The sequence below is a fragment of the Propithecus coquereli genome, unplaced genomic scaffold (genome assembly GCF_000956105.1).
Source record: "Propithecus coquereli isolate 6110/MARCELLA unplaced genomic scaffold, Pcoq_1.0 Scaffold26, whole genome shotgun sequence".
Classification (NCBI taxonomy): domain Eukaryota; kingdom Metazoa; phylum Chordata; class Mammalia; order Primates; family Indriidae; genus Propithecus; species Propithecus coquereli.
The window spans coordinates 5,168,143-5,194,636 of record NW_012148174.1 but is presented as its reverse complement, the minus strand read 5'-3'; the positions used below and the strand labels follow the sequence as shown (position 1 = coordinate 5,194,636).

The 26,494-nt window shown below is 45.2% G+C and overlaps 1 protein-coding gene across 5 annotated transcripts in view; it reads right to left on the bottom strand.

Annotated features, from left to right (window-relative positions):
* Positions 1-26,494, bottom strand: part of AFF1 (AF4/FMR2 family, member 1) — a 117,875-nt gene that overhangs the window by 8,326 nt on the left and 83,055 nt on the right. For all 5 annotated transcript variants that reach the window (XM_012647228.1, XM_012647225.1, XM_012647227.1 and 2 more), the window contains 7 exons: positions 20,136-20,190; positions 19,967-20,004; positions 17,699-17,855; positions 11,172-12,065; positions 3,262-3,371; positions 2,092-2,338; positions 98-189 (listed from right to left, as the gene is read on the bottom strand). In XM_012647228.1, coding sequence (XP_012502682.1) covers positions 98-189; positions 2,092-2,338; positions 3,262-3,371; positions 11,172-12,065; positions 17,699-17,855; positions 19,967-20,004; positions 20,136-20,190 — 1,593 coding nt within the window. The remainder of the gene's footprint in view (positions 1-97; positions 190-2,091; positions 2,339-3,261; positions 3,372-11,171; positions 12,066-17,698; positions 17,856-19,966; positions 20,005-20,135; positions 20,191-26,494) is intronic.

Sequence of the window (26,494 nt, the reverse complement as noted above, 5' to 3'; positions counted from 1 at the left end):
GGAGAGGGAGGAGGAGGGAGAGGAGGAGGAGGGAGAGGAGGAGGGTGAGCAGAGAAGGAAGAGAGGAAGGGAGGAGGCGGTGGGGAAGAAGGCTTACTTGTCAGACTTCACTTGAGGCTTCCCTGGTTTGGAGTTACCGTTTGGCAACGAAGGCACTGGAAAAGGGTTTGCAGCGTCTCTGGAAGATCCCTTGAAAACAAAAATCAACACACGGATTATATTAGGTTGGTGCAAAAGTAATTGCGGTTTTGGACTGTGAATTCACATCATTATAACTAGGCTCAGACCCATCTTTATCAATCAGAATAGGAACCACTGCAACCAACACATTTTTACCAAGAAGAAATAAGTTTGTTTATTCCTGTAGGATAAAAATCCATGCTTTTGGATTCCACGAACTCTTGGAAAGCATTTTCTGCATCCTGCTGGTTGTGGAAGCGTTTTCCCTGCAAAAAGTTGTCGAGATGCTTGAGGAAGTGGCGGTCGGTTGGCCAGAGGTCAGGTGAATGTGGCGGCTGAGGCAAAACTTCGCAGTCCAATTCGTTCAGCTTTTGAAGCGTTGGTTGTGCGACGTGCGGTCGGGCGTTGTCGTGGTGAAGAATCGGGCCCTTTCTGGTGACCAACGCCGGCTGCAGGAGTTGCAGTTTTCGGTGCGTCTCATCGATTTGCTGAGCAGGCTTCTCAGATGTGATGTTTTCACCGGGATTCAGAAAGCTGGAGTGCATCAGACCACCCAACGGTGACCATGACCTTTTTTGGTGCAAGTTTGGCTTTGGGAAGTACTTTGGAGCGTCTTCTCGGTCCAACCACTGAACTGGTTGTGGCTGGTTGTCGTATAAAATCCACTTTTCGTCGCACGTCACAATCTGATCAAGAAACGGTTTGCTGTTGTTGCGTATAAGAAGAGAAGACACCTCAAAACGATGATTTTTTTGATTTTCAGTCCGCTCACAAGGCACCCACTTATCGAGCTTTTTCACCTTTCCAATTTGCTTCCGACACTGACCGACCTCACAATGGTGGACCTTGAGTTCTTCGGCAACTTGTTGTGTAGCTGTAGGAGGATCGGCTTCGATGATTTCTCTCAATTGGTCATTGTCAGCTTCCGATGGCCAGCCACTGTGCTCCTCATCTCCAAGGCGCTCGTCTCCTTGGCAAAACTTCTTGAACCACCACTGCACTGTATGTTTGTTAGCAGCTCCTGGGCCAAACACATTGCTGACGTTGTGAGTTGTCTCTGCTGCTTTACGACCCATTTTGAACTCAAATAAGAAAATCCCTCAAATTTGCTTTTTGTCTAACAACATTTCCATAGTCCAAAATAAACATCAGATAAACAGCAAGTAATAAGTCATTAACAAACAAATAAAAAAGGCATTACAATGGTGTATAACCACATTTAAGACTGTATTCCGATATCAAATGTCAGCAACGCTAAAAACCGCAATTACTTTTGCACCAACCTACTGCAGCATTTTGTCCTAAAAGTACCATCCCTCTTACTTAGTCCAAAACAACTTAAGCAGTGCACGCTTTGGCCGGTCAAGCACTTTCCTAGCTCAGACTCAGTCGAAGTGGTAGGTTCTAATTGTACTGGAGACTCAAAAAGATGTTAAGACAAGAATGTCCGAGAAAGCAGATAACGCACAAAGCCAAACATAACGTTTTTTCTTAGACAACACACACACACCCCCTCCGCCAGATTAACAGGAAGAGAGGGACACTTGAAAAAGCAGATATTTTTCCCCCGTTATAACCAGTGATGCAAGTATTTGACAGCAAACATTTGAACTGAGAACCAGGTTAAATAAATGTCTTACTGCAAACCACCCAGTAGAAAATTAGTACAAAAATCTATTCTGATTTTTCACCTCTGAATCCTTTAACAATAAATTGACAACTAAATTTTTGTATAATATTAACTACCTTTCTCCAGAAAGTAGAATTTTACACACAAACGATTCATTATTGCGTTATTAAAAGTAACGAATAGTGCTCAGGTACCATCATGAGGAACGTATCTTACCTGGGGACTTAAAGTAGAGAAACACCAAACATGCCCCGTTTTACGTAGCGGCCGCCCCCACTTACTCTGGGTTCTGCGGAGCTTCCAGAGCCCTTCCCCTCGACTCTTCTGTGCTTGGGAGCGGAAGAGTCTTTATGGCTGCTCTTGCTACTACTGGCACTTTTGGGAGGGTCCTGGCCACAGGCATCTGCTTCCCGCCTTGACCTCTTATGTGCAGGCTTGGCTGGCTTCTGGGAGGAGGAGGAGGACGACGACACAGGTGGGGGCGGGAGCATTTCCTTCTTTGAGGGCTCTGAGGAGGGCCGGGGCGTCCTGGAGGGAAACATCATACAAAGCTCAGCTGAGGCAGAACACAAGTCACAGGGCTTAGCTGTTTGGTTACAAAGGACAAACTAACTGGCCACTGGCACAAAAGACTGTGCATGAGATCATGGTGTAGACAGGTTGAATTTCAGGGACTTTCTGATGCCTTTGAAAAAGCTAGCCCTGTCCGTTAGCAATAAACGGAGTCGGATAATTTTTCGCTGAGCTTGCAGGGTCTGCTGACGGTCCGAACTTCCCTAACGGGCCCCGACTCCCGGCCGGCGGCTCCCCGTCCGCACCGAGCTGCGCTGCGCGCTCCACCCCGACCCCACCCCATCTCTGCGGGCTCCGTGTGGGGACACGACGCGCTTGTTTTTGTCATTTTGCGAAGCACTTTCTTGAATAAATCAGAGATGAAATAATAATTGCTTTTTATATTCACGCTGTCCTGGCACTGCCACCTCTCACCTGTCACCCCTCTCCCCGGCAACAGGCACCGAGGGGTCCTGCAGATTCTCACTCGTCTCTAAAAAAAGAATGTGGAACCCAGGCTCCCGGGCCCGAACGCTGGCTCTACCACCCAGGAAGAGCCCTTTGACTTTATAGCCAAATCATTTTATCTCTGTGTCTCCGTTTCCAGTTCTGCAAAGTAGGGATAATAGCACCTTTCTTATTTCTTCCTTTAGAAAAAATATAATTCCGTATGTTTAGGAAATTGTCCGTAGTAAAAATGCTTCTGACAAATCTAAGTTTGCTGCCAAAGGAAAGGTCCTTGTGCGTGAAAGCAACGCGAACTCAGCACGTGACAGAATGAGCCCTAAAGGTTTACGGACGCGCCGACTCTACTGCAGAAGCAGAACTTTTTTGTCACGTCCGTACCCCAGACGACCCGATCGCCTTTGAGGTTGGGCTTTCCTGATCTCCATACTCACTTCGTTTTAGACGATTCTTTGTGGGAGGAGGAGGAGGATGAAGACGACTGTGATTTGGTTTCTTTTTCCAGTCTGACTTTTTTGTTATCATAGTCTCTTTCTGCTTCACCCTGTCATTATGATACAGCAAACAAAGCAAACTGTTACAGACATAATTGCACAGACGAGAAAGGAAAGAAAATACAGAAAAGGCAAACAGGGGACTTGACTACGTGAGCGTGTGACGTGGCGGCGGGGGCGGGGAAGGGACAGACAGTCCAGATTTGATGTGATTTCAACTGAGACAATTTCTGCCTGAAGACAGACTATTCCTCACACCCAGGAAAGGGAGATGTTTAAAGTAATAGCTGACAACAAGATGACTAAGTAGACTTCAGCATATCATCGATGTTTCTCTAAATATAAAAGTCAGTAAAACACGCACATTCACACCAAGTAACACAGACGATTTTCATGAGGTTCCTACTTCTTTCAAAAGAACCATCCACTTACATCCATTCATTTACTGTTTGGATAAAATTCAGAGTGAACTGCTTGAAGCTTGACTTGCAGTGAAACATAAGTACAGTGTTGAAAAAGAGAGAGGCTACAAACTCCTCTGTATATCCTACAGAAAGGACTACAAAGATACATAGCAGCAAGAAAAAAAATAGTTGCTCTGGGATTCTGGCTAACACTTGTTCTCCCTCCATTGATTTAATTTTCTTTCTTTTTATTATTTATTTATTTATTCGAGACAGAGTCTCGCTCCATCACCCGGGCTAGAGTGCCATGGCGTCAGCCCAGCTCACAGCAACCTCAAACTCCTGCCTCAGCCTCCCGAGTAGCTGGGACTACAGGCATGCGCCACCATGCCCAGCTGATTTTTTAAATTTTTTTGTAGAGATGGGGTCTCACTAGGCTGCTCAGGCTGGTCGCGAACTCCTGGCTTCAAGCAATCCTCCCACCCTGTTTTCCACCCTCTCCATATTGTCTCTCTATATACATGGTTTTATTTTTCCAAAAAATTGATTAAAAATGAAAGACTGCAAATATGGTTTTAGTGAGAGGAAGGGAATTTGCAACTACAGAATTTAAGGACTTCAGAAGCATCCATTTATACCAAGTAAGGTGCAAATGAATACATTTAATCGTTAAAAGAAGAAGTCTTCATGGCAAGTGTCTCTTTCCCGTTCTCGTGCCTGGCTTGTCAACACGCCTTAACAAGAAGTCCCACCCACAGACTTCACGGCAGCTTCCTTCCCACGGGTCCGGGTTCGGGAAGGAGGAGCCCACACACTGTCTGGCAAGTGGCAGGTGAGTGGCAGGTGGGAGTCCTTCAATTAATTCTCCTGTGCGTTTAGAACAAAACTCCCTCAGTGTCAGGTCGCCGAGTCAGGAATCTGGGACACCACCAGTCAATTTAGGACAATCCCTAAGAAGCCTGAAATCCTCTCTTAAGCTGTTTAAAAAAAATTCTTCGAGTTAACTGTGAGAGGCCCCAGTGTTCACCACTGTGTCTTCCCCTGCTCCTGAATTTCTCCAAGCTAAGTGAATAAATTAACATGTGTAGGCTCAAGGTCTGCCCAGACACCAATAAGGAGCCTGGCCCCTACAACAGAATGGGAAATAGAAAAAACGTCCCTTTCTAATTTCTTTATTTTTTTTATTTTTTATTTTTTTTTTGAGACAGAGTCTCAAGGTCTGCCCTGCTTGTGTGTGTTACTAACGAACGTGTTTGTTACCCTCCTCCTGCCTCAGCCTCCCGAGTAGCTGGGACTACAGGCATGCGCCACCATGCCCGGCTAATTTTTTCTATATATTTTTAGTTGTCCAATTAATTTCTTTCCATTTTTAGTAGAGACGGGGTCTCGCTCTTGCTCAGGCTGGTTTCGAACTCCTGAGCTCAAACAATCCTCCCACCTCGGCCTCCCAGAGAGCTAGGATTACAGGCGTGAGCCACCGCGCCCGGCCCATTGATTGTTTTCTATTCACGTATAATAGATGCACATAGTCTTGGATTGATTAAATGTTGGCACTGTAAAATTGTTTCGTAGCCCATCCTTCTGTAGAAGCTAATATTTTAGATATACTGGATTAAAGTTATTAAAATTATTTTTTACTAGTTTTCTTTTCCATTTTTATCCTTTTATAGTTTTTAATGTGGATACTAGAAAATTTAAAATTACATACACTCAGCTCGCACCTGATTTCTGCTAGACAACATGGTTCTACAGTGAGCTAGACGCGACCTGCAAACTGGGTTCTGAACTTCCAATCAGCCAATGCAAAGAAATTATGAATACTCTGGGTGGAAAAAATAAATTGGTTCCTCAGGAACGTAATCACTCATTGCAGAAGGTGGAGAAAATGCATCGCGAGGGACCAAATGAGGCGACAATCTGTGCAGTCAGCAGGCACATTCTAAACTCGCAACTGAAATGCAACAGGAAACCCCACGCGCTGCCAGTCGCAGAACCCTGGAGCAGCTTGCCGGGCCGAGACAGGGCCCTGCGCAGCCCACAAACCTCTGTTCCACAGCGCAGTGGTAGCGCCTGAGGGACAGCCAGCGGTGGCGGAGAGAAGAATCAGCTGGAAACTATGGGGTTAAAACAAAACCCAACCACTGGTACTAGCAATGCCCTTGTCAATCAGACACCTAAGGGTGCCCAGGGCACCCTGTCACCAAAGGGCCCAGTGAAGTCTCTTGAATTTCGGATTTCAGGCCACACAGCTGGTCTAGTAGGCATTGCGAGAAGGTGGGAAACTTATCCTTGGGAAAAATTAAAATTTGCTGAAACACCCAGAGGAACGTTAACTTGCATATGAGGTAGTTAGGAAAACACATTTTTTCTTGGTAGTTTTGACAGCTAGGAGAAAGCACACTTTTAAAAATGGAAGGTATTTGCGGGCAGTTAATGACACATACAGGTCCCCTCGGCAAATCTAAGCATAAACCACCCGCAAAGCTACTTCTCAAAGAAAACGCCGAAGTCAGAGGTGGAATGGGAGGCGACGTCTGTGTATTTTCATTTTCCTTAGGACAGGCCAGTTGTGACTAGAAAAACCGTGGCAGACCCTGTAAACCGCACGCCCGTCACTCCTCACAGACCGGTCACGACTCCGGTGGCGCCAGCTGGAGAGCGAGAGAACAGGCGACGGGAAGGAGCAGCAGCTTCGGCGCTGGCGTTGAGGGCCGCGTTGGCGCTCACGGGCACAATGCGCTTTACGTCGGTAGCGGCAACTCGGGAGCGGAAAAGCGGGTGGAAAGGAAGCCATTCGACTCAACAAAGCAAACACCCTCTTCTGCTGACTTAACCGTAGAGACCGAGCCTGCGGCCGGGCTTGGGTTAGCATCCTTTCTGTACGCTGCGCACTTGGAACTCCGTCACCTCTGCCTGGAACGGTCGCAGAGGCTTCCCCTCGGCCGGCGCAGAAACGCAGGTTCAAGCTGGGACACAGCTGAGGTCCCTGCCGGCTCTGGGACAGGGTCGCTCGAGCCGAGCACGCGCGGCCCCGGATCGCCCCGTTTCCGGAACGCGGCTTAAAGTCTGCGCTCCGGAAAGTCTCCTCCTCCACAAGGGTGAGTGTCTCGGGGCGGTGCCCGCACGCGCCACAAGGGCGGCTGCCGGCTGAGGAGCGGGTCCCCAGCCTGGGTGAGGCGGCACCAGGTACCGGCCGAACGCTGCGCCGCCCACGGAAAGCGGCGACGGGCCGGGACGGGCCGGGCCAGTCTGAGACGCCGCCGGGGCGCTGGCTCCCACGCGGGTGCTCGGGGGCGGCGGGGAAAATGACGGCCGCTTTTCGCAGAGCTGCCGCCCGCTTCGTGCTGCAGAGTGTCCAACAGGCGGAAAGACACGGTCTGTGCAGACGGGGCCGCTGCAAGCGTGGCTGGAACCGAGGAGGACGCGCGTGCGCGGCGGGGACGGGCCGGAACCGGCAGCAGCGCGCTGACCCCGCCCCGCTCTGCATGCGGAACGCGCCGGAAAAGGGCAAAGATCGCCGGGCTCCAGTCCCCAACCCGCCTGGAGACACCTCATCCGTCACAGGCAATGCGCGCTGATGCTAAGGTTCTAGGACTGTTATCTTCTCCCAGGGGGAAGGAAGCGGGCTGGTAGCTCTCGGAGCACAGAACACTGGAGAAGTGTTCCCTTCTGGGAAATGCAGGGACTTCCCCGCGATTTGCACTCTTTGGTGAGAAGACGACACGAGGGACACCAAGTTCGCACCAAGAACAGCAGCAGAGACTTACCGAGAAGACAGGCTGTGTTCACTGGCAAAAGCACTACAGAAAAGGAAAGTTAATCCGTCTGTCTCTTTGGCAAAGGGACGCACGCAGGCGCCAGAGTGGCGTGACAGGCCGTCGCCGGTGCAGGCCCACGGCTATGAGCCTGCTTAGGGGAACCAACAGGCGTGGAGAAATCAGATGTAAGTAGCTCTGGCAAACCCTAAGTGTTGATTTTCCAAACCCTGGATTTGGAAGGATAATAACGGGGATGTTGATCTGGAGAAATAACCCAAGAGAAAAACAGATCTTAGAAGGACTGAACCAACCAGTCCAAGGAATAAAAAATGTCCATTTTCCTACCACAGACCATAACTTCTTCCCTTCCTTGGCCCTCAAAACACACATAACTGATGGCACCGAAATTTATTTCCTACAAACGTTAAAGTTTCTTGGTCAGTAAAGCAATTATTTAGAAAAAGGAAAAGACAGACTTGAATGACGAACCTCGTTATCTGTCTAAATGACTGTGAAGACAGGCGATCCGTTTATCTGACAGGCATCTGCTGCGTAAGATGATCGAGTACAGTGAGGTGTCACCCACCTGAGCGCCGACGACACCGCGGAGCTCACACAGTTCTCTGCACATCAGATGCGTTTTTAGGGTGCATCTAATGTATCACAATTGCACTGGCCTGACAGTCTTACTGTATATTGTGATTCTCAACTTCAATTTTTCCAAATCTAAAAAACACAGGCTTTAAGAATTATATAAAAAATACATAAGCTCGTATTTTAAAATCTAAACTGTCATGAGGCTGCTGACATTCAGTAGCATACGAAGGGCACTATGAGAGCACGCCCGTTCACTCTCAGTTCTCGCCACTTCTCCTCGTGAACTGTCCCTCACCCACCCCTTTCAAGTGGTGGAAAAACACGCGTGTATTTCTGTAGGTGCCACACCTGACGGCTTCATGCCAGCCGTCAGCCACCAGTAACTCTTTCTGATCACTGGCCACACTGTTAAGTCTCAGATGGCTTCAAGGGTCTGTAAACCCTCTGAAAATATTTGCTACATTTGGTGCCAGGAGAGGGACACACTCTAAGGGGCCTTTAAATAAAAACACTAAATTCCACCAATGTGAAGGATTAGGAACATTCTTCAGTTGCTCTGACTACATCCTCAGAGAGCTTTTTATAGTGTTCATGCTCAAAATGAGAAAATGAAAAAGTCATCACCATCCAAACGTAAGGGGAAGTGCCCAGGCTTCACAGCGGAGGGCCGGGCCAATAAATAAATACATAAATAAAACACCGAAAACCACCCACAAAGGACACATGACTGTGATCGTGAAATAAGTATGCAGTTGACTGGTTTTTATATTTATTTGTCTGGAAGCTTCTAAGTAATGTTTCTAACTAACAACCTACTTCAGGAAAGGAATTCTGGCTGCCTCGGTCGGTGACGTCCGAACACTGCACACCTGAGGAATTTTTTAATCCAAAGACCCGGCTCTGCACGACCCGGGGCCCTGCAGCCAGGCTCTGCTTCAGTGGTTCCCGGCTCCGATAGGCACTAGGATTGCAGGAGGAATTTAAAGAATAGCAGTGGGGGAGGGGAACCCCACCACCGCCACCGCCACTGGAGCTAAAGCTGCGCAAGGTGACTGTAACGTGTAGCCAGGCTTTGGGACTCATGGGTCGGACATCAATCCTGCCAGTACCGCAGCGAGTGACTTGTCCCAGGGCCTGATCTTCCTCAGCTGCTTGCCAGAGCTTTACAGAAATCACACACTCAATTAAGATGAGGGGATCATTGTTTCTGCGTGCTCCAAACAAAGATAAAAGAGCTGCCCTAGAGGCGTCCAGCCAAAGCCTGGGAACGGCTTTTAGAGAGCAGAGTTCTTACAGTAAACAGGGAGAGCTAAAAGTTTCCCTTTCTAGAGCTGTGAGCAACACTTCTATATTTGCATTGGGGCATGAACTGGGCTGAGAACTCTCTGGGCTAATTCTCTAATTTCTATCATTTCCACCTGGCAGGTAAGCATTTTAGAAGCAAACACTTCTCACTCATGACCGTGGCAGCTGGGAGATACAGGAGATGGGGGAGGTAATGAGGGTATTCTCTTTTTTGCAGACAGTCTTGCTCTGTTGCCCGGGCTAGAGTGCAATGGCATCGTCATAGCTCACAGCAGCCTCAAACTCCTGGACTCAAGCGATCCTCCTGCCTCAGCCTCCCAAGTGGCTGGGACTATGGGTGCAAGCCACCACACCCAGCTAATTTTTCTATGTTCTGTAGAGACAGGGTCCTGCTCTTGCTCAGGCCAGTCTTGAAGTCCTGAGTTCAAGCGATCCTCCTGCCTCGGCCTCCCAGAGTGCAAAGATTACAGGTGTGAGCCACCAGGCCAGGTCAATGAGGGTATTCTCGAAGTTATCTCAGGTATAACAGAGATGCAGGTATCTTTTTCCAAACTAAGTCCAGCACAATTTCCTCCATAAAGGTTTGTACCTTTCACACACAAACAGCCCCAATCCCACCTAAAAAAATTTTTAAGGTTTCTGAAATGAAAACATGCCCTTTTCCAGCTGAAACAGCACCAGCAGTCCGCACTGGGTCCCATCCCATGCGACCTGCCCACTGCAGCTGCGGTGGCCGTGCGCACCCTCCTGTCTCACGCGACAAGGTTCTGAGAAAACAGTCGCCCTTTACCATGCGGTAAAGTCGTGTTATATTTTTAACCTAGTGGATTAATCAGTCTTATCTCAGACACCACGACAGCAGGCTTCATGGTCTTTTTTTTCCTTTGTTATTCTTAGCTCAGCTTCCACAGCTGAGTCAGAAGTTTTTCATGTACTTAGAGCAGTGTTAAAAGTTTTATTCCTTCTCAGGAGAGCATTGGCCCTTCTGGTGCCTTGGTCTCTGTGTCTTGGGCAGGTGGGCTTGGGAATGCCAGTGGGGAAAAACTCATTCTTCTTTCATCGTTGTGAAGAAGCAAAAAATACATCAAGAGCTCAACCATTCAAAACAAAGGAAACAGACTAACCTAGTGGTATGTACAAGTAATATAGGATCTTAAATAATGCAGGACTTTTTTTTTTTTTACTATGTCCATTTTATGTCCAAATGAAAGTTCGAAAACTTATCAAGTGACAGATGTCCCATATTTTGCCGTGTCCCACAGCAGCCTATCTTACTCAACGAGATATCCCATCCATACGTTTAATAATTCTAATGAGGTGTTATATGGTCATGAGCTAAAATATGGATGCAATATTGCTATTAAAGATCATACTGCAAGAGGAAAACCTGCACACGCAGCACTGTCGATAATTCAGAATACTAATTTGCATTTCAGTTCATGGAAGATCTTAATTTTTAGGGCAAACCCCAACAGGCCAGGTGGTAGATACCAATGTTCTCAAAATAAATAAAAATGCACCCCAAAATGCTACATCATCCTAAAGGAAGCTGTCATTGTCAACGCTTGCCTCGTCTCTTCAAACCAGCAAGAGGGAGGAGGGCGCGGACGCCTGTGGGCGCCTCCCGCAGAGCCAGCAGCATCCCAGCGCAGACAACGCGCCACTCCGGGAGAAAGAGCCACATGCAACCAGAGCCAGGGTTCCCGGCCCCCGCCAAAACGACTCAGGGTCGGCTTTAAAGCGATCAGAGACCCCGCGCGGTGGAGGCCAGCCTCCCCACACTCACCTTTCTCTTTTTGGCCAACTTGCCCGAGTTGTCCGAGCTTCTCTTCTCGGAATCGTGCTTCTTGCCCGCGGGCGGCGGCTTATCTTCCGGTTTCTTCTGGCGGCTCCCCTTCCCGGGTGGCTGGGGGACCCGAGAGAGGAGGTCGAGGGTGATCTTCACCATCAGGCTCGGCGGGGGCGGAGTGTCCCTGAGCGGCGAGAGCAACCTGGTGTCTCTCGAAGGCAACGGGAGTTTGTCCCTGCGGCCGTCCTCCTGGACGACCACGGCCTGGCGGCAGCCACTAGTCCTGCCGCCGCCGCCGCCGCGGGGCGCAGCCTGGCTCTGAGTCAGGGGGACGAGGGCGAGCTGCCCCGGGCTCCCGTCCTGCCCGGCGTCCTTCGTGGCCTCGGGGCCGGGGAGCGCCTTGGGGGGCGCCGGGAGGGAGCTCTTGTGCTTCTTCTTGTCGCCGCAGGCGGGCGCCGCGGGCCCGGGCTCTCCGCCTGTCCCCGCGCGGGGGCGGCCCTTCGTCTTCGCCCGGGGCCGGTCTGTGCAGCCGCCAGGGGGCCCCGGCTCGCTCTCCGCCTGCGCGGGCGCCCTGCCGGGCTTCCGGGGCTGCTTGGCGCCCACGCTCTGCCGCTGCGGGGGCTCCTGGCGCGCGGGGGACCGCTGGCAGCTTCGCTTGCCCGGGTGGGGGCCTTCGGAGGGGACCCGGGGGGCTTTGCCGGAGCTTTTCGGGGTGGGATCTTTGGATTCAGGGCGCTCCTGACCCGCGGCGCCGCTGTCGCCGCCGCCCTTGCTCTCCTGGCGCCGCCGCGGGGGCTCTGCGCTCGCCGGGCCCTCGGGGGCCACGGCCGGCTGGCTGACTTTGGTCAGCCAGTTGTCCAGCTGCCATTTGTTTGTCGTTGGAGCCTCGGGCTGAAAACAAGAAAACAGAGAACGGTGTTAGCCGACCAATGACGCCAAGGCTTTTGTGTCGGTCACCCATTGTACAGGCCTGTCCTGGAGCCATCCCAAACCCAGGAATTCAGGTTCCTCGTATCCTCCTCAAATTATAAGTCAAATACCATAACGATCAACTCTTAAAATAACCTTCAATTTTTTTATAGCTTGAGAACTTTGTCATAGTAGATACTGACTTATAGGCTGTCGGCACCTAAGAAATCTTTGTAGTACAAATGTTTTGCTCTAATGTAATTATAGTATAATTTAAACAGAACTGACACATTTTGGCCTGTAAATTACAATATGAGAGAATAATAGGGGAAAATGGAGAATAAAGAAATCCTCTTATCAAGGATTTTCAGAAGGTAGGTAATGAATAAACTAAGTTTTAGTGACTGTGCCTGGGTTTCATGCTTTGTCTTTTTTTCTGACATACTTTTCAACTGAAAATGACTTTCCTTCAAGAATTGACATCATTTCTTTTACTTAAAAACATCATACATTAAACATTGATATGTGACAAGGTTACCAATGCATCACAGATATATACTGATTTTCACATTTTACACCTTGATTAAAAGAATCAAGTGAGGTCACATTAGGCAAGCATTAGTCCCACTTGGGATTCTTTAAAAGTCAAACATTAAGTCTCTTGTTACAGACAACCTGGTCTGAAAAAGCACCTATGTTTCTAGGACACAAAGGGAGGCGCAACCTTAAGAGCAGTGAGATTATACTGATTACCTGTGCAATTGGTTTGGTAAAAACAGAAGTTTCTGGCCTCTACTGTTTCTTGAACTTTCAACTTTTGTTGCTAAATTAAACTACTGCTGCATCCCACCAGGTCTTACGAGGCTATCAGACCTTATTAACAGAATGACAGAGACCCGTGTTTCTCCAGGTCCCTCTACTGTAGCTTGCATACGGTGGGGACGAGATATTTGCACATTCCTGTAGGTGTGTGGCTATACTGACAAATTCTATATTAATGGAGCGACATAATTTAATAGTGAACGATGACTGCACTTATCTTAAGGGCAGTACATCACCGGCGTACGTGGTTTTCTAAAGCTCCATTCCGACAGTGGTCTGTAAGTCATATACACAATGCACCAGGAAGTTGATGGAAAGATATTCCACGTGGTATTCAACTGACTGAATAAGGAGACCCCTCCCGTAGGTGGAGGCTTTTAAGGGGAAGATTGCTGACAGTTTTCCGAGTGGAATGTCCCAAATAATTCAATCCACAAAAATATGGAAAACATGTGGATATGACATCAAGGCTTTTTGGTCAGAAAAGGGTTAGGTAATAAAATGGTCAGGTAGGGCTTCGTGTGACTGTAACAGAACTAAGAGGAGCTTTAAGAAACCCCGGTAGGACCATCCTTCGGGCAGAAAGAAGACTGTATCATTCCTTTTTTATTGCTTTCCCCAAACTACTGCACATGGAAACCTATCTCCTTTGTGGCTTCTGCCTTCACTTGCATCAACTGTATACCCCGCTCTTGTGAATTTCAGGGCAGGGAGGCAGGAGAGAAGGAAATCACTATTATGTGGCCGTGCATTTTTGTCACGCATAATCCAAATCTGCATTCAATATTCTAACAAGGCAGGAAGATCGTGAAGGGTAGAGAAAAGATTAGCACACAATACCTTCTTGTCAAACATGATTTCCTGCAAAAGCTCTGAGGGCGCAGCACACTAGTGGCTAACTGATGGGACAGGGCAGTGAGCTGCGTCACCTGCCAATCATCGGGAACCAGCCCTGCACGCCCTTCCTCAGGAAAGGGATGGACGTATCTCACCCACCAGCTACGCTGACCACTGCACACCCATCACCGACACGTTCTTTAGAAGACTGTTTATGTGTGAACCAAAAGGCACACTGTTCCTGGTAAAAAATAACATAGCTTTCCCCCCTCCCCCCAAAACAGGGCAGTATTGAGATACATTTAGTCGTCCCTGAAGGAATGTCCCGGTTTCAGAAATAAAACATTTTCTTCCACTGTGGTCCTGAAAATGCCCAGAAGGGAGACTAATGGCCCAATTTCAGGGCAAAATTGAGTTATTGTGTCAGACAAGGGGCAATCCTCTTTTTGTACCCAATAAAAAGTTGTAAAATGGATAAGATTCCTTTAAGGCCAGATATTATTTGGGTGTCGAGATGGGGGAAATATTTGTATAAGGGATTGATTAAAGGTACATCTTAAAATAAATTTTTAGTAGGTAAGTGCTGGACAGGATCAAGGTTTGGACTTTCATTTCTCCCTCTGCCCTTCCTCATCCCTCCTTCCCTCCTCCCAGTGCAACCCAACTACTACAAATTGCAGGTAGGAAAAAAGCATGATTATTTTTTATTAAGTATTTTAATAAATGTTTGCCCGTATGCCCTTTTGACTCTCCTAACCTCTTAAATTGGCAAAAGTCAGCAATTTTTAGAATGAATGGTGGTTTTGAATAAGAAGTCTTCAGTTAGGCACAAAACATGCCTACCTTTTTACTAAAACTACACAGCTGTGGAGAACACGGGTGCAAATTTTTTTTAAAAGAACATTAAAAATAGAATAAAGAGGCAGAAAGTTAAAACTAGTATGTATGGCTCATCATGGTATTCATGTTACTCTCAACACCGGAGATTTATAATAAATGTAGGTATAGGTATAGCAGGTATTTTAAAAATTGGTATAGTAGGGGGGAAAAAAACAGGTTTCAGAGTTAAATGGCTAAGGATTTGAAATTTAGTGCTCCTAACTTCTTTACAGACAGAAAGAGAGCTATCAAACTTCAGGGATGGTGAGGGTTAAATCAAACAATTTATGAAAAAGCTCCCCACTAGGCAATGAACGCAAGATAATTCATTACCAAAGGACTGGACAGTAAACAGAACTAAGCAGATTCCTGAATAATCAAGAATGGAATCACATTTTTCTAAACTTCAGGAGCAAAAAGGCAATGTGTCCTCATATTTTGAAAAGCTGAGAGTCACATGATAAAGCGGACACTGAAATGGAATCTACTGCGGCTGGTTTCCAAGTTCAGCACGAGCCCATTGGCACGCGTGTACCGTTCTAGATCTGAGATCACTGGGACACCATCAAATGAAATGAATTAAAATGAAGCCATAAGAAGCAAATTTCATAGCATTAAAAATAGGAAGTGGATGAAAAAGTTAAAACTAATATCTATGGCTGATTATGAAGTTCATGTTATTTTCTTTTCTTTGGGGCAGAGTCTCACTGTGTTGCCCGGGCTGGAGTGCCATGGCATCAGCCTAGCTCACAGCAACCTCAAACTCCTGGGCTCAAGGGATCCTCCTGCCTCAGCCTCCCGAGTAGCTGGGACTACAGGCATGTGCCACCATGCCTGGCTAATTTTTTGTTTCTATTTTTAGTAGAGACGGGGTCTCACTCTTGCTCAGAATGGCCTCAAACCCCTGAACTCAAGCGATCCTCCTGCCTGAGCCTCCCAGAGTGCTAGGATTACAGGAGTGAGCCACTACACCCAGCCTATGTTACTTTCAACTAACACAGGGGATTTATAATATCATAGGCTATTTATTTTAAAAGGAAAGAAAAGTAGTTAAATATCTTAGGGAAAATTAAAGGTTTAAAATCTAAATAAAGATAAAACATTCCCAGGAAGATGAACCTCAGTACATAACGCACATAATGTCCCCAAGCCTGGATATGCACATCAATACATGTGTACGAATACGAGCCATTTCAGTAAACTGATTTTAAAAAAATAAAGCAGGATGAGAGGTTTTTTGGTGGGGGGGTTACGGGGGGACGGTCTGCTCTGTTGCCCAGGCCCAGGTTAGAGTACAGTGACATCATCATAGCTCACTGCAGCCTCAAATGCCTGGACTCAAGCAATGTTCCTGCCTCAGTCTCCCAGACAGCTGGGACTTCAGGTGCGCACCACCATGCCCAGCCAATTTTTCTATTTTTTTTTTTAATAGAGATAGGTTCTCACTATGGTGCTCAGGTTGGTCTTGAACTCCTGGCCTCAAGTGATCCTCCCACCTTAGCCTTCCAAAGTGCTAGGATTACGGGCATGAGCCGCCATGCCTGGCTGGAAGCTTTTAATTCAGATCTAAGAGGTCTCAATCTATTCTAGTAACTTCTTGAGCAATAAAATGTAACTATGTCTCATTACAAGAAACACATGGTTAAATTTTTTTTCAAGTTTCACCTATTCAGCCAAATCTGTACCATTTCCATTTTATTTGAATGGAATTTTATTATTTAATTATCTTTTTTATACCAATAATCTAACAAGCATGCAGATTTTCCTCATTGAATAAGGTGAAACAAAGCAAAGATCTTACAAATATTAACTGTGGATATCATACAATTTGTGTGCAAAGCACATTCAGCACCCTTTTCCCCGAGGCACAGAAAAATTATTTCAACAGTAATCAGTATCGCACAAGGAAATAGAGAGTCCCAGAAACAGAGCAGTTGCTAAAATCTGAAAGGCACTTCGAGTGCAGTTAATGCTGATCCGTGTTCATTCACGCCAAAAAGCGCCGAGCACGTACCCTGTGCCAGACAGACTCACATCTAACAGAAAGTGACACCAGCTATTTTCTCAGCCTGCGCTGCCCTCAGACAAGGCCCTTAATTAACTCCCACCGCATGAGCTCCGGATAGATTCGATTGTTGCTCCAGTGGAACTGCTTTGCTTTCTAAACGGAGATAAATACAGAAAACTTTAATGTTTTCTTAACCAGAAAGCTTCCTTTCCTGGCATTCCCTTCTGAAATATGTAGAGTTTCTCTGTATGGGACGGTCTCATTCACCAAAAATAAAACAGGAATGTCTTCTTCCCTTTTCATTACTTTCCTTCCCTAGTATAGTGTTTACGTTGCCACCCGAGGCTGGAGGTATTTGGCAACCTTTTTTATTGTTACTAATAATTTCTTGTGCTCAACAACCCAGTCAATAGCATAAACCCTCCAGAGAAATGTAGTGCTTGAGCTTTGCAGTCTCGGTTTGCAGTCTCATCTCTGCAGTGTCTGCTGAGGGTGGCTGACAAGCCAATGGTCGCCCTGTCTTACACAGGCCGGGGGTGGAGGGAAGCCCTGGCAAAACGGCTCTGCCATCAATTTAATAGCACGGCTTTCAGTGACTCGAAAATAGAACGCCTGATGGCTCATTTCTGGTTCACGTTCTGCCCTGTGCTAAATCAGGCGGTCTCCTTTCGCTTTCCTTAATTCACGCATTCCTAAAATTTCAAAAAGAATTCTCATGAATATTAGAACAGCAGCCTCCTGCAAACAAGTTTTCTTTTTCAAAGGAAGGGAAAATAAAGTGGTGTGCAAACATCCTTAGTGAGTTGCTCTTCAAGATGACACCAGCAACAACGGAAGACCCTGTCATTTTTAAACGGGGGAGAAGACATCTCTCCCAGCTCTTCACACCCCGGCACTTGGTAAGCAGCCTGGAAAGAGAAGCAGGTGGCTCTACGGCACGGGCGCAGGGACGTGCCGCCCACGAGACAGAACTGCTGTCTCGTGGTCAGTCCCGGCCCACGGCACGGACTCCAGCCCAGAGGACACAACGCTTCCGTCTGAGGCGGCCGTCTCGAGGGGGACACGGTACCTCCGGAGCCGGCGTTTCCAGGGGCTCATTTTCCTCGCTGTCACTGGAGCTGCTCTCGCTGTCCGAGTCCGAGGAGGTGTCCGAGTCGCTGGTGCTCTCCGACTCCGCGCTGCTGGAATGTGCTGAGGCCGCCGGCCCCGGGAGCGGCTGCGGAGCGCTGGAAAGCAACCGGGGGATAAAATTAGAAGACACCACGCCAGGTGGATTCGTCCTCTCCACCCGCTGCCTGCCCTGCTCCTCAGCGGGAAGGGCCTCGGCACTAGACCTGCCGCGACTCAACTATCGCACCCTCCGGTCGACGGGGCCCACGGCGGAAAACCCTTCAAACAGTTCATCAGACAACTGCACAAAAGAGACACCTGTGAGATTTCACTCCTGAACGTCTCAAACTATAAAAAATTTAAGTTAGAAGCTGGGTGCATCATATCAAGGGCCAGTAAACGAGGGCCTGGGCTGGCTGCCCGTTTTCCTGAATAAAGTCTTGTTGGAGCACGTCCACACCCATTCTTGCAGGTACCATGTCTGCGTTTACGCGACGGCATAAAATGCTACTCAGCACCGTTGAGTAGCCAAAATAAAGACTTATGCGGCCCACAAATCCTGCGATATTTACCATCTGGTCCTTTAAGTTTGCAGACCCCTGCTGTGTATATAACCAAAACAAATTAATTCATAAAAGAAAAGTCAATGAGCTAAAATCTGCTTATATTCTCGACATGAGAACTAACCGCGTGGTAGCCAAAGACCACTGAATGTAAAATGGTTTTCCTCCGGAAGGTGAGCTCAGAAGCAATCTATTCACACTTCTCGGGCAGAATTATAAAATGGGCCATTCTTTATGAGTGGCTGAGGGATTATTCCCCCAAAAATCAGCCAAAGTAGAGATTATTACTCCAAGTTTTAAGAATAGGGCAATAATTCTAGGCCACGGAGAAAACATGTATTTATCATAGTACTAGACATATCTAAAATTTCGAAGCATGTATTTATTAATAATCTTAAAACCTTGCCCTAGCTCGTATTAAATACATTAATAGGATTATAATATAATTAATAAGTATAGATTAACTATAATCTTGAAAGCTTCCAAATCTACCTATTTTTAAATAAATTTTTATTAAGTAACACGTTAGAATAAAAATGAGTAAATAATAAGGAAATCACTGGTTGAGATAATTTTAAAACGAACACTCTACCACTGTGTCATTTCGTCACAGAAATGCTGTATCAAGCGTGTCGTCCTTTTCACGTGGTAACTGAGGCGCGTAAGCCGCTGATGATGAGAATGGGATGCACGCTCAGTGTGTCACCTGCCTTGGATTTATCCCCATCTTGGTTGTTCTTTTTCCTTCACTTTTAAAAATTAGGCTACCTTGTCATGTTTTATGAGTTGTCACAACCCACCAGAAATTACTGAGCAAAATGAGATACAAATAAATAAGGAAATATAAGAATCCTTAAGACTTTGCATAATTACATGGCCTTCGTCCGAGTTAACTATAAGGTCACCAGTACAACAGACAAGTTTTTTATTGCTGATCTTGTCTCTGAATGATAAGCACATCTCAGGGAGTAAAATAATTTAACTCTCTGTCCAAGAAGGGCAGGTGTTTGCCATATTAAATCATCAAATTCGGTACCAGAAGAAAATATTACAAAACTAGTTCAAATAGTTCCCAATTCCAAAAATTAGAGCATCATTTTCTAAAATATGGCTGGCTTATTTACAAAGTGAAAACAGTGCCATTTCCTATCACGCTAAAATACACCGCAGGTCATTCTTTCAAGCAGCTAAAACAATTAGAAAATTCTTACAAACTAAGAAAACAGGCAAAATGGAAAACAAGTCCTAGAAATAATTCAACTTTACAATTTTTGAAACATAGCAAACCTGTCACCTTCATAAAAATAGTGGGCTCTTTGATCTAACTTTTCAAATATTGGTTACACAGTACTGATGATAAACTGTATTTTAAGCTTATTTTTAAATTCTCAAAAATCTTTAACATCTAAATTTGCAGTCAAGGTGGGTGCAGGGACTCCTGCTTTTGTAGGATTGACAACCTCCCCTGCGGCTGATTTAAGCATCCAAAATACTAAACAGGTACGTTCCTTTTACTGTGATCCTCCATCTCCTTCCCCGTGAAGAAACTAGGAAAGTACTAAAGAAGGCTTTATTTTTCCTGTTTGGTAAAAAACAAAAACAAAAACAAAAAAAAAACAAAAAAGCGAATGTTCTGTACGGATGGGGAGAAACCCGCACGGTACCTTGGAGGTGCAGATGAGGAAGGAGGCTTCTCTGGGGTCTGGGCATTCACAGTAAAGGGGGAAAGGACCAGGAAAAGAACAAAAAATAGGTTAGAATAAGCAGCTCAGATACGTTCGATGGATATATCAATAAAAGGATTCCTGGTATTGACGGGTGTACAAAACTTACCTGTTCGCTGTCACTGTCCTCGCTGTCACTAAGCTGAAGGTCGTCTTCGAGCATGCTGGAGGGGGCGGGGACAGACAGTGCATGATATGAAATAATCTCTAATAACTTTTTAGCATGTAAATAGAAGATATGCCTGATGTGCAAAACAGGGACAGGATAGGTGTAAGTTTTCCTTATTTATCAAATGCTTCATTTTCCTGGAAATGTAAGTTTTACAATTATACCATTACAATATGTCATTATAACTGTAGGATTACAACAGAAACCAGTTCAGCGCACGCCCCTTATCATCGCAAATCTCAGTTGTTCACACATTCCAAACATTAAAGCAGAACTACCACAAGGCAGGATTTGTTGCTGGCCCTGAGCTGTTATAGACCCATTAGCAGGAGAATACTATGAGAAGTTAACTGACTTTGAGAATCATGACATCACACTCAAATTAGCATTTCAGCCTCACCTAGTTGATATCACCAAGGCACCTAAAGAACTATAGCTGAAATTGATTGACTTTCAGTAGATGACATTTTAAAGTCATTGTTTGATGCTAAGAAACACCCAAGTGAAATATGGAAAAATGCAGTAGAATGCCCACGCCTTTGGCAACATGCCTGAAAAATGCTTTCTTGCTTTTCAACCACTTACTGCTGCGAATCTACCTTCTCCTACCTCACCCAAATCAAGATGCCCTTAAGGTCACAAATGACTGATACCCATGTAGAGGGTCAACTGAAACCATGGACCTCCATGCTGCAACCAAATATTCAAATGCTTTCCAACAAAAAGCAGACACAACAAAGTCACTAAAAGGTTAACTTTTAAATTAATAGTTTTCATCTTTTGAAATTATTAAGTACACAGTAGTTAGATTTTTACAAAATAATGTACATTTTTAGGTTTATCTAGTTGAAGTTACTTGAGTGTGGGCTTGATCACAGCTAAATTAATGCGGCCTCCCAACGTGAAAAGGTTCCCCATCCCTGCTCTGACTGAACTAGAATAAGTAACCATTAAATGAGTTAGTGTTGAACGAATATTCGTAAAGCACTCAGAACAGTGCCAGGGACATGAAATGTGCGATACAGTGGTCCTTAACCTTTTTGCACCAGACCAGTTTCATGGAAGACAATTTCTCCACGGACCTAGGGCGGGGGTGGTTTTGGGACGATGCAAACGCATTACATTTACTGCGCAAGCTGCTCTGCTAACGATGATCTGTACTTGCAGCCGCTCCCCGGCACCAGCATCACGGCCTCAGCCCCACCTCCCATCATGGGGCATTCGATTCTCAGAAGGAGCCACAACCCAGATCCCTGCACGCGCGGGCAGTTCCTACGAGAATCTAACGCCATGCGGCGATGCCAACCCTGGGGAACGGCAGTAAATACAGATGACGCCTCACTAGCTGGCCTGCCGCTCACCTCCTGCTGTGCAGCCCGGGGCTTGGGGGACTGCAGTGCTATAAGAATTAAATAAAGTAAGATATATGATGCTGTCAAGACAATTGTCACCAAACAGTGCAGTTATCTTACATTTTTGTCCAGGGAACATCAATATCAAGCTCTATTTTTCACGTGTAATAAATTATTCTCTCTTGTCGGCATAAACACTCATCAGTGGAAAGGACAGTAATACAAACGATATTGTTATCTCGAGAGTATGTTTAACCTTGCTATCATTCTGTTGGGGGAAAAACAGTTTACTTCCTCAAACTTATATTGGTATTTATTTCTAGGCATTTTGGCTTATGATCAACCTAAATATTAAAAGCAGACATTTTTCAATCTGTATATATATTGTCAAAATTTTAACACTTTTCACTCTTAACTGTCTCCCAAGGAGATACCCAAATATCAAAGGAATGAATCAACTGCTGCCTCCCACTTCCCCATTTTATGAGCATGACTATTTGAGGAAATGCTATATGTAAAACTGAGAAGAAAAAAAAATCTGGAGTATTAATGATGCTCCAAAAAGCAAATTATTAGAGGTTAAAATACTTCAGTATTTCTAAATATACCCCTATAATAATCCGACCAATAATTTTTACTGCAAAACCACTACCTACCACTGAAGTAATGAGGCATGGTTATTTTGGGAAATCTTGGCAAAAATCACTATATTTTCTAATAAAAATAAATGATAAAACTTGGCTCTTTGTAAATGACTGCCTACATGCAACATGGTTAATTCTGCCAAGGAACTACTTTCACCAACAAATGTACTAAAAACATCCTGTGATAAGTTTCTAAATAAAATAAAAACTGTTAGCTACTTGTAAATGTAGAGCTTGCTCAATATTTATCTAACAGAATTTAAATTCGTATTTTAGCAAGGCTAGAAAATACAGCCTTCAGTCACAAAACTTGGCAGTTAGTAATCGTAATGGCATACAAGAGAAAGTCACTCAACAGGTTTAGTGCGAAATGGTGGCTTGGCTGGGATACACACAAGCAAAAGATAAAAGATATATCTTTGCAATAAATGTCAGGTATGATACAACCAGAAAAAAAGACCTGGCAAAGTGTGTTCACTATTAACCACCAACGACAGAACTATAGTAAATGGACCTCTTTGTTTCTTTGTTTCTACTGGGTTTGTTTTGAATAAAATTGATTTGTCTTAATTTCCTGTACATCAATGATCATGTAATCCAACCATGCTTCCTGTTGCAAGCATAGGATTAAAAATCCCACAACTTTCTCTCCTTGCTACTGAATATCTAACTTCGGTGAATGTACTCTCCTAAAGTGAGAAAGTTAGACAAAGTTCTGACTTTTTTGCTCTACTTGCTCTTTGGGAATAACAGGTACCATGAAAATGCCATCCCAGATTCTGAAAATTTCCCCTTCAGAGAATTATATACACAGTAACAAAATGAGCCTGCAGGTACAAAACCTGTTTGAGACCTAGAGTAGAGACCGTGACCTCTGGAGGAAAACTGTGAAAGCTATCTCCAAACAAACACTCAGAAATGATAAACCAGTATGATCAAACCAAACCTACCCCTCATTCAGGATGTACTTGGGATTTACACACTAGTTCAATTAGGCAGAACGTACGAGTGTATCTCACGTGAGAATCAGCAGACATACATGTATTGTCAGTGTCTGCTGACCTAGCCAACAGTAACCACGGAATCTTCCAGAAACCATGGCTTCCAGAAGTGGGTGGCTCAATATAAACCAGCAAGCTGTTAGTGGAGGAGGGAGTGGCAGTGAGGAAAAAAATATTTTCTGAAGTTTTTGATAAACGTGTTACCCCTACTGTTTAAAAACAGTTTTACTTTTGTAAAAATCATAACTAGGTCCTGCTAAGATAGAAGGACTTGAATGCCACTAATCATGAATGCCATTGCGGCTTTTTTTTTAAGAATCTATTTAGTTGAGGAAAATACAGCTTGGTGATAGGTGAAAGATTTTTAGCAATAAGGAAAAATGTTAAAGGAATCATCTGCTAAAGTCCTGTTTCACCAACAAGCACATCTGAGGCCAAGCAGACACTACGTAATACAAAGAAAGAGGAGACGGACTACAGCTCACCTGGGTAAGCACCTCTGCACTCTCTAAAAGAGAATCAGAACCTCCTAGACCCAGCCTCATTCACCATGACCAGACCTAGGCCAGGAGAATGAGAGGCCCAACAGATGTGCTTCCTCCTTTTCAACTGTGAACTTTTCTGAGTCATCTTCACCTTCATATTCTCTCTGTGCAGAACTTGGCCCGCACCCTTGAAGAGCAGGGTGAACGGCACCTCTGCGGAGTAAGTCACAGCATCACGTGCCGTGTCCACCATGGGATCGGAACGTGACAGGCACCGTCCACACTCGGCTGTGGCTGTGACCACCCCCGCACACTCTAACGACGAGGGCAACAGCCAGCTAACCCGCCTAAGACCCTGCAGCTCGCACATGCTGGAGCCAGGGTGCAAAATCTACTCCCCCCTTCTATACAAGATCCCCTTGTTCTGGCCAATGTATGACACAACGGTTAGAAAGCCTAACTAAAGGAATTAAATCTAAGTTCCAGAACCCATCAATAGAAAGACCCTGACTTAACACAGTAACTATCCTGTTCAGCAATAAAGCGGATACGTTATTTTCCCTTATGAAAATAAATTAACTTTAAACCTTACATACTTTAACTGGTGAAATAACTAATTTCATTTCCAAACTCCAAGGCAAGGCAGTTATTTCAAAGCATATGGCGCCATATGGCCGACTTTGACACTGTTCACAAGAAGCCAGACTGCTCAGGTAAAGTAACCCTTTGGACTACCATGCAGGTTTAATCACCTTCTACGTTACTGGTTAGGTAAACTTGCTCAAAGGTTACAAACAATTCTCAAAACCCGTGGTACAAATGCATCTTTCAGGCAGCTGTTCCAGCAAAGCTTACAGAGCCGCGTACAGGTTCTGGCAGGCGCACCGCAGTGAGTCAATCCAATTGTTACTGCATGAAGACACACAAAGACAATTTCTTCTTCTATTTCTTTTCCATTTCTTAGGATGGGGCTTGCCCAAAGATTTCACTGCCAATATTCTGCAACATCTCAATTCAGAACCCAAAAAGTATTTAAATAACCTTATTTCTTGGCTTAGTATTTCTTATGATTATTTTATTTGAGAAAGAGCAGATCAAGGCAAGCTCACAGTAATTATTTACAACTAATAAGTCATAACCACGGCATTAGTGTGCTTGAAATGGAAAGAAAAGTAACGCTTTTCAGGAACGACCGACAAGCATACACGATCTCACAAACTTAAAATTAATTTGGGAATAGAATGAGCAATCAGATACAGGGTAGGAGACAGGCTGGGCTCCAAAGCAGATCTAGAATCCCCAACACTTTAAACTGAATCAAGTTTTGATTCCTTTCTTGATACAGGGCAGAAATAAGGACTGCAAATCCCTTTTAAGAGACAAGGGGAGGTTACAAACTATGAAGAGGGCTCCGCATACAATAAGTGAAAAAGCACATCTTACGCAGTTGTGACATATAATGGAAACTCTCCAAGTGGCGACAGTAGTTAGAAGGCAGAATTCAAATTCATGCAGACTGTCTATAGGAGACTATGAGCTAACAGGACAGAGAAAAAATTGACTCGGTACATGATCAACGATAGTAAAAAAGCTTAATGGTTGATAGGGTAAAAATTGTTGCCAGAGGTAGAAAGATTATTTAAACTCCATAAAGTGAAGATCATCTGAGGTCAAATAAGCAAATGACAAGAATCACAAGAGTATAAATGAGGGAAAATGTGAAATTAAACCAGTAAGATTAAATCAGTAAGTATGACAAATATGATACTAGTACAAGATGATACACTTTCAACTGGAAACAAAGTCTAAAAAATATTACTTAAAATCGTATCTATTCAATATTGCTCATAGGTATTCAATCAAGTCTGCATGTGGTGTCTTTTCTTCCACATTTATTCAGAGCACTCACTACCTGCCGGCACTACGCTAAACCCCACGGCTACAACTCTAAGCAAGAGGGTCTTGGAGGCTTTTAGGGGGCTGGGGAGGGAAGGGAGGTGAGTATTCTTGTGAAAGTTGACCGCACCTTGTTGGTTTTAACAGCCCAGCATCCCAGAGAGAGGATGAAAGGTATAAACTGCCAACAGATTCTTAGCGAATTGAAACATTTTATTTAATCTTCACAATCTATGTTTTAAATGAGTCTAGGGTCACTTACAGTGAACCAGCAGTTATGATTACAAATGACACTCAGACGGACCCTTGAGGGCACCGTTAAAGCCAGGTTTTGCATATAGAAATGACCTCCTTCAAAGTAGTCACTTCCAAAAAATTATCCGCTGAGGTTTCAGAGTCTGTGGTGTATCTACCAAGCCCCCTTCAAGGTAGCAAGCGGTCTGTGCCTTCCTCTCATCATCCAATGTCACCAACTCTGAGACACCTTTCCTGATCTCCCACCCTGAAGTATCACCACCACCCAAAAAAAAAAACAAAACTCCTGCCCCAACCCTGGTACCATGACATCACCTTGTTCCATGTTATATGCCACCTGCATTTTGCTACAAAATGTGGAAGACGAGGGCTTTGTCTTAATGACCACCGTTTCTCCGAGCACCTGAAGCAGCACCAGGCACACAGCATGTGTCCGATAATTATGCACCGAATGGACGGAGGCAATTACTGGAAATATCTCCAAGTGCCCTGCAGCCGAGCCCAGAAAATGTTTACGTAATTTGGCTCAAAATTGTGTTGAAGACGATGAGAACAATTTTTCTTTTGCAGACGCATTTACTTAACATTTATTCCATAACAGGCGTTTAAAGAATTTATTCTTTTTGTCCCTTTTATTTGACTTCTGGTTTAAGATCTAATATGACA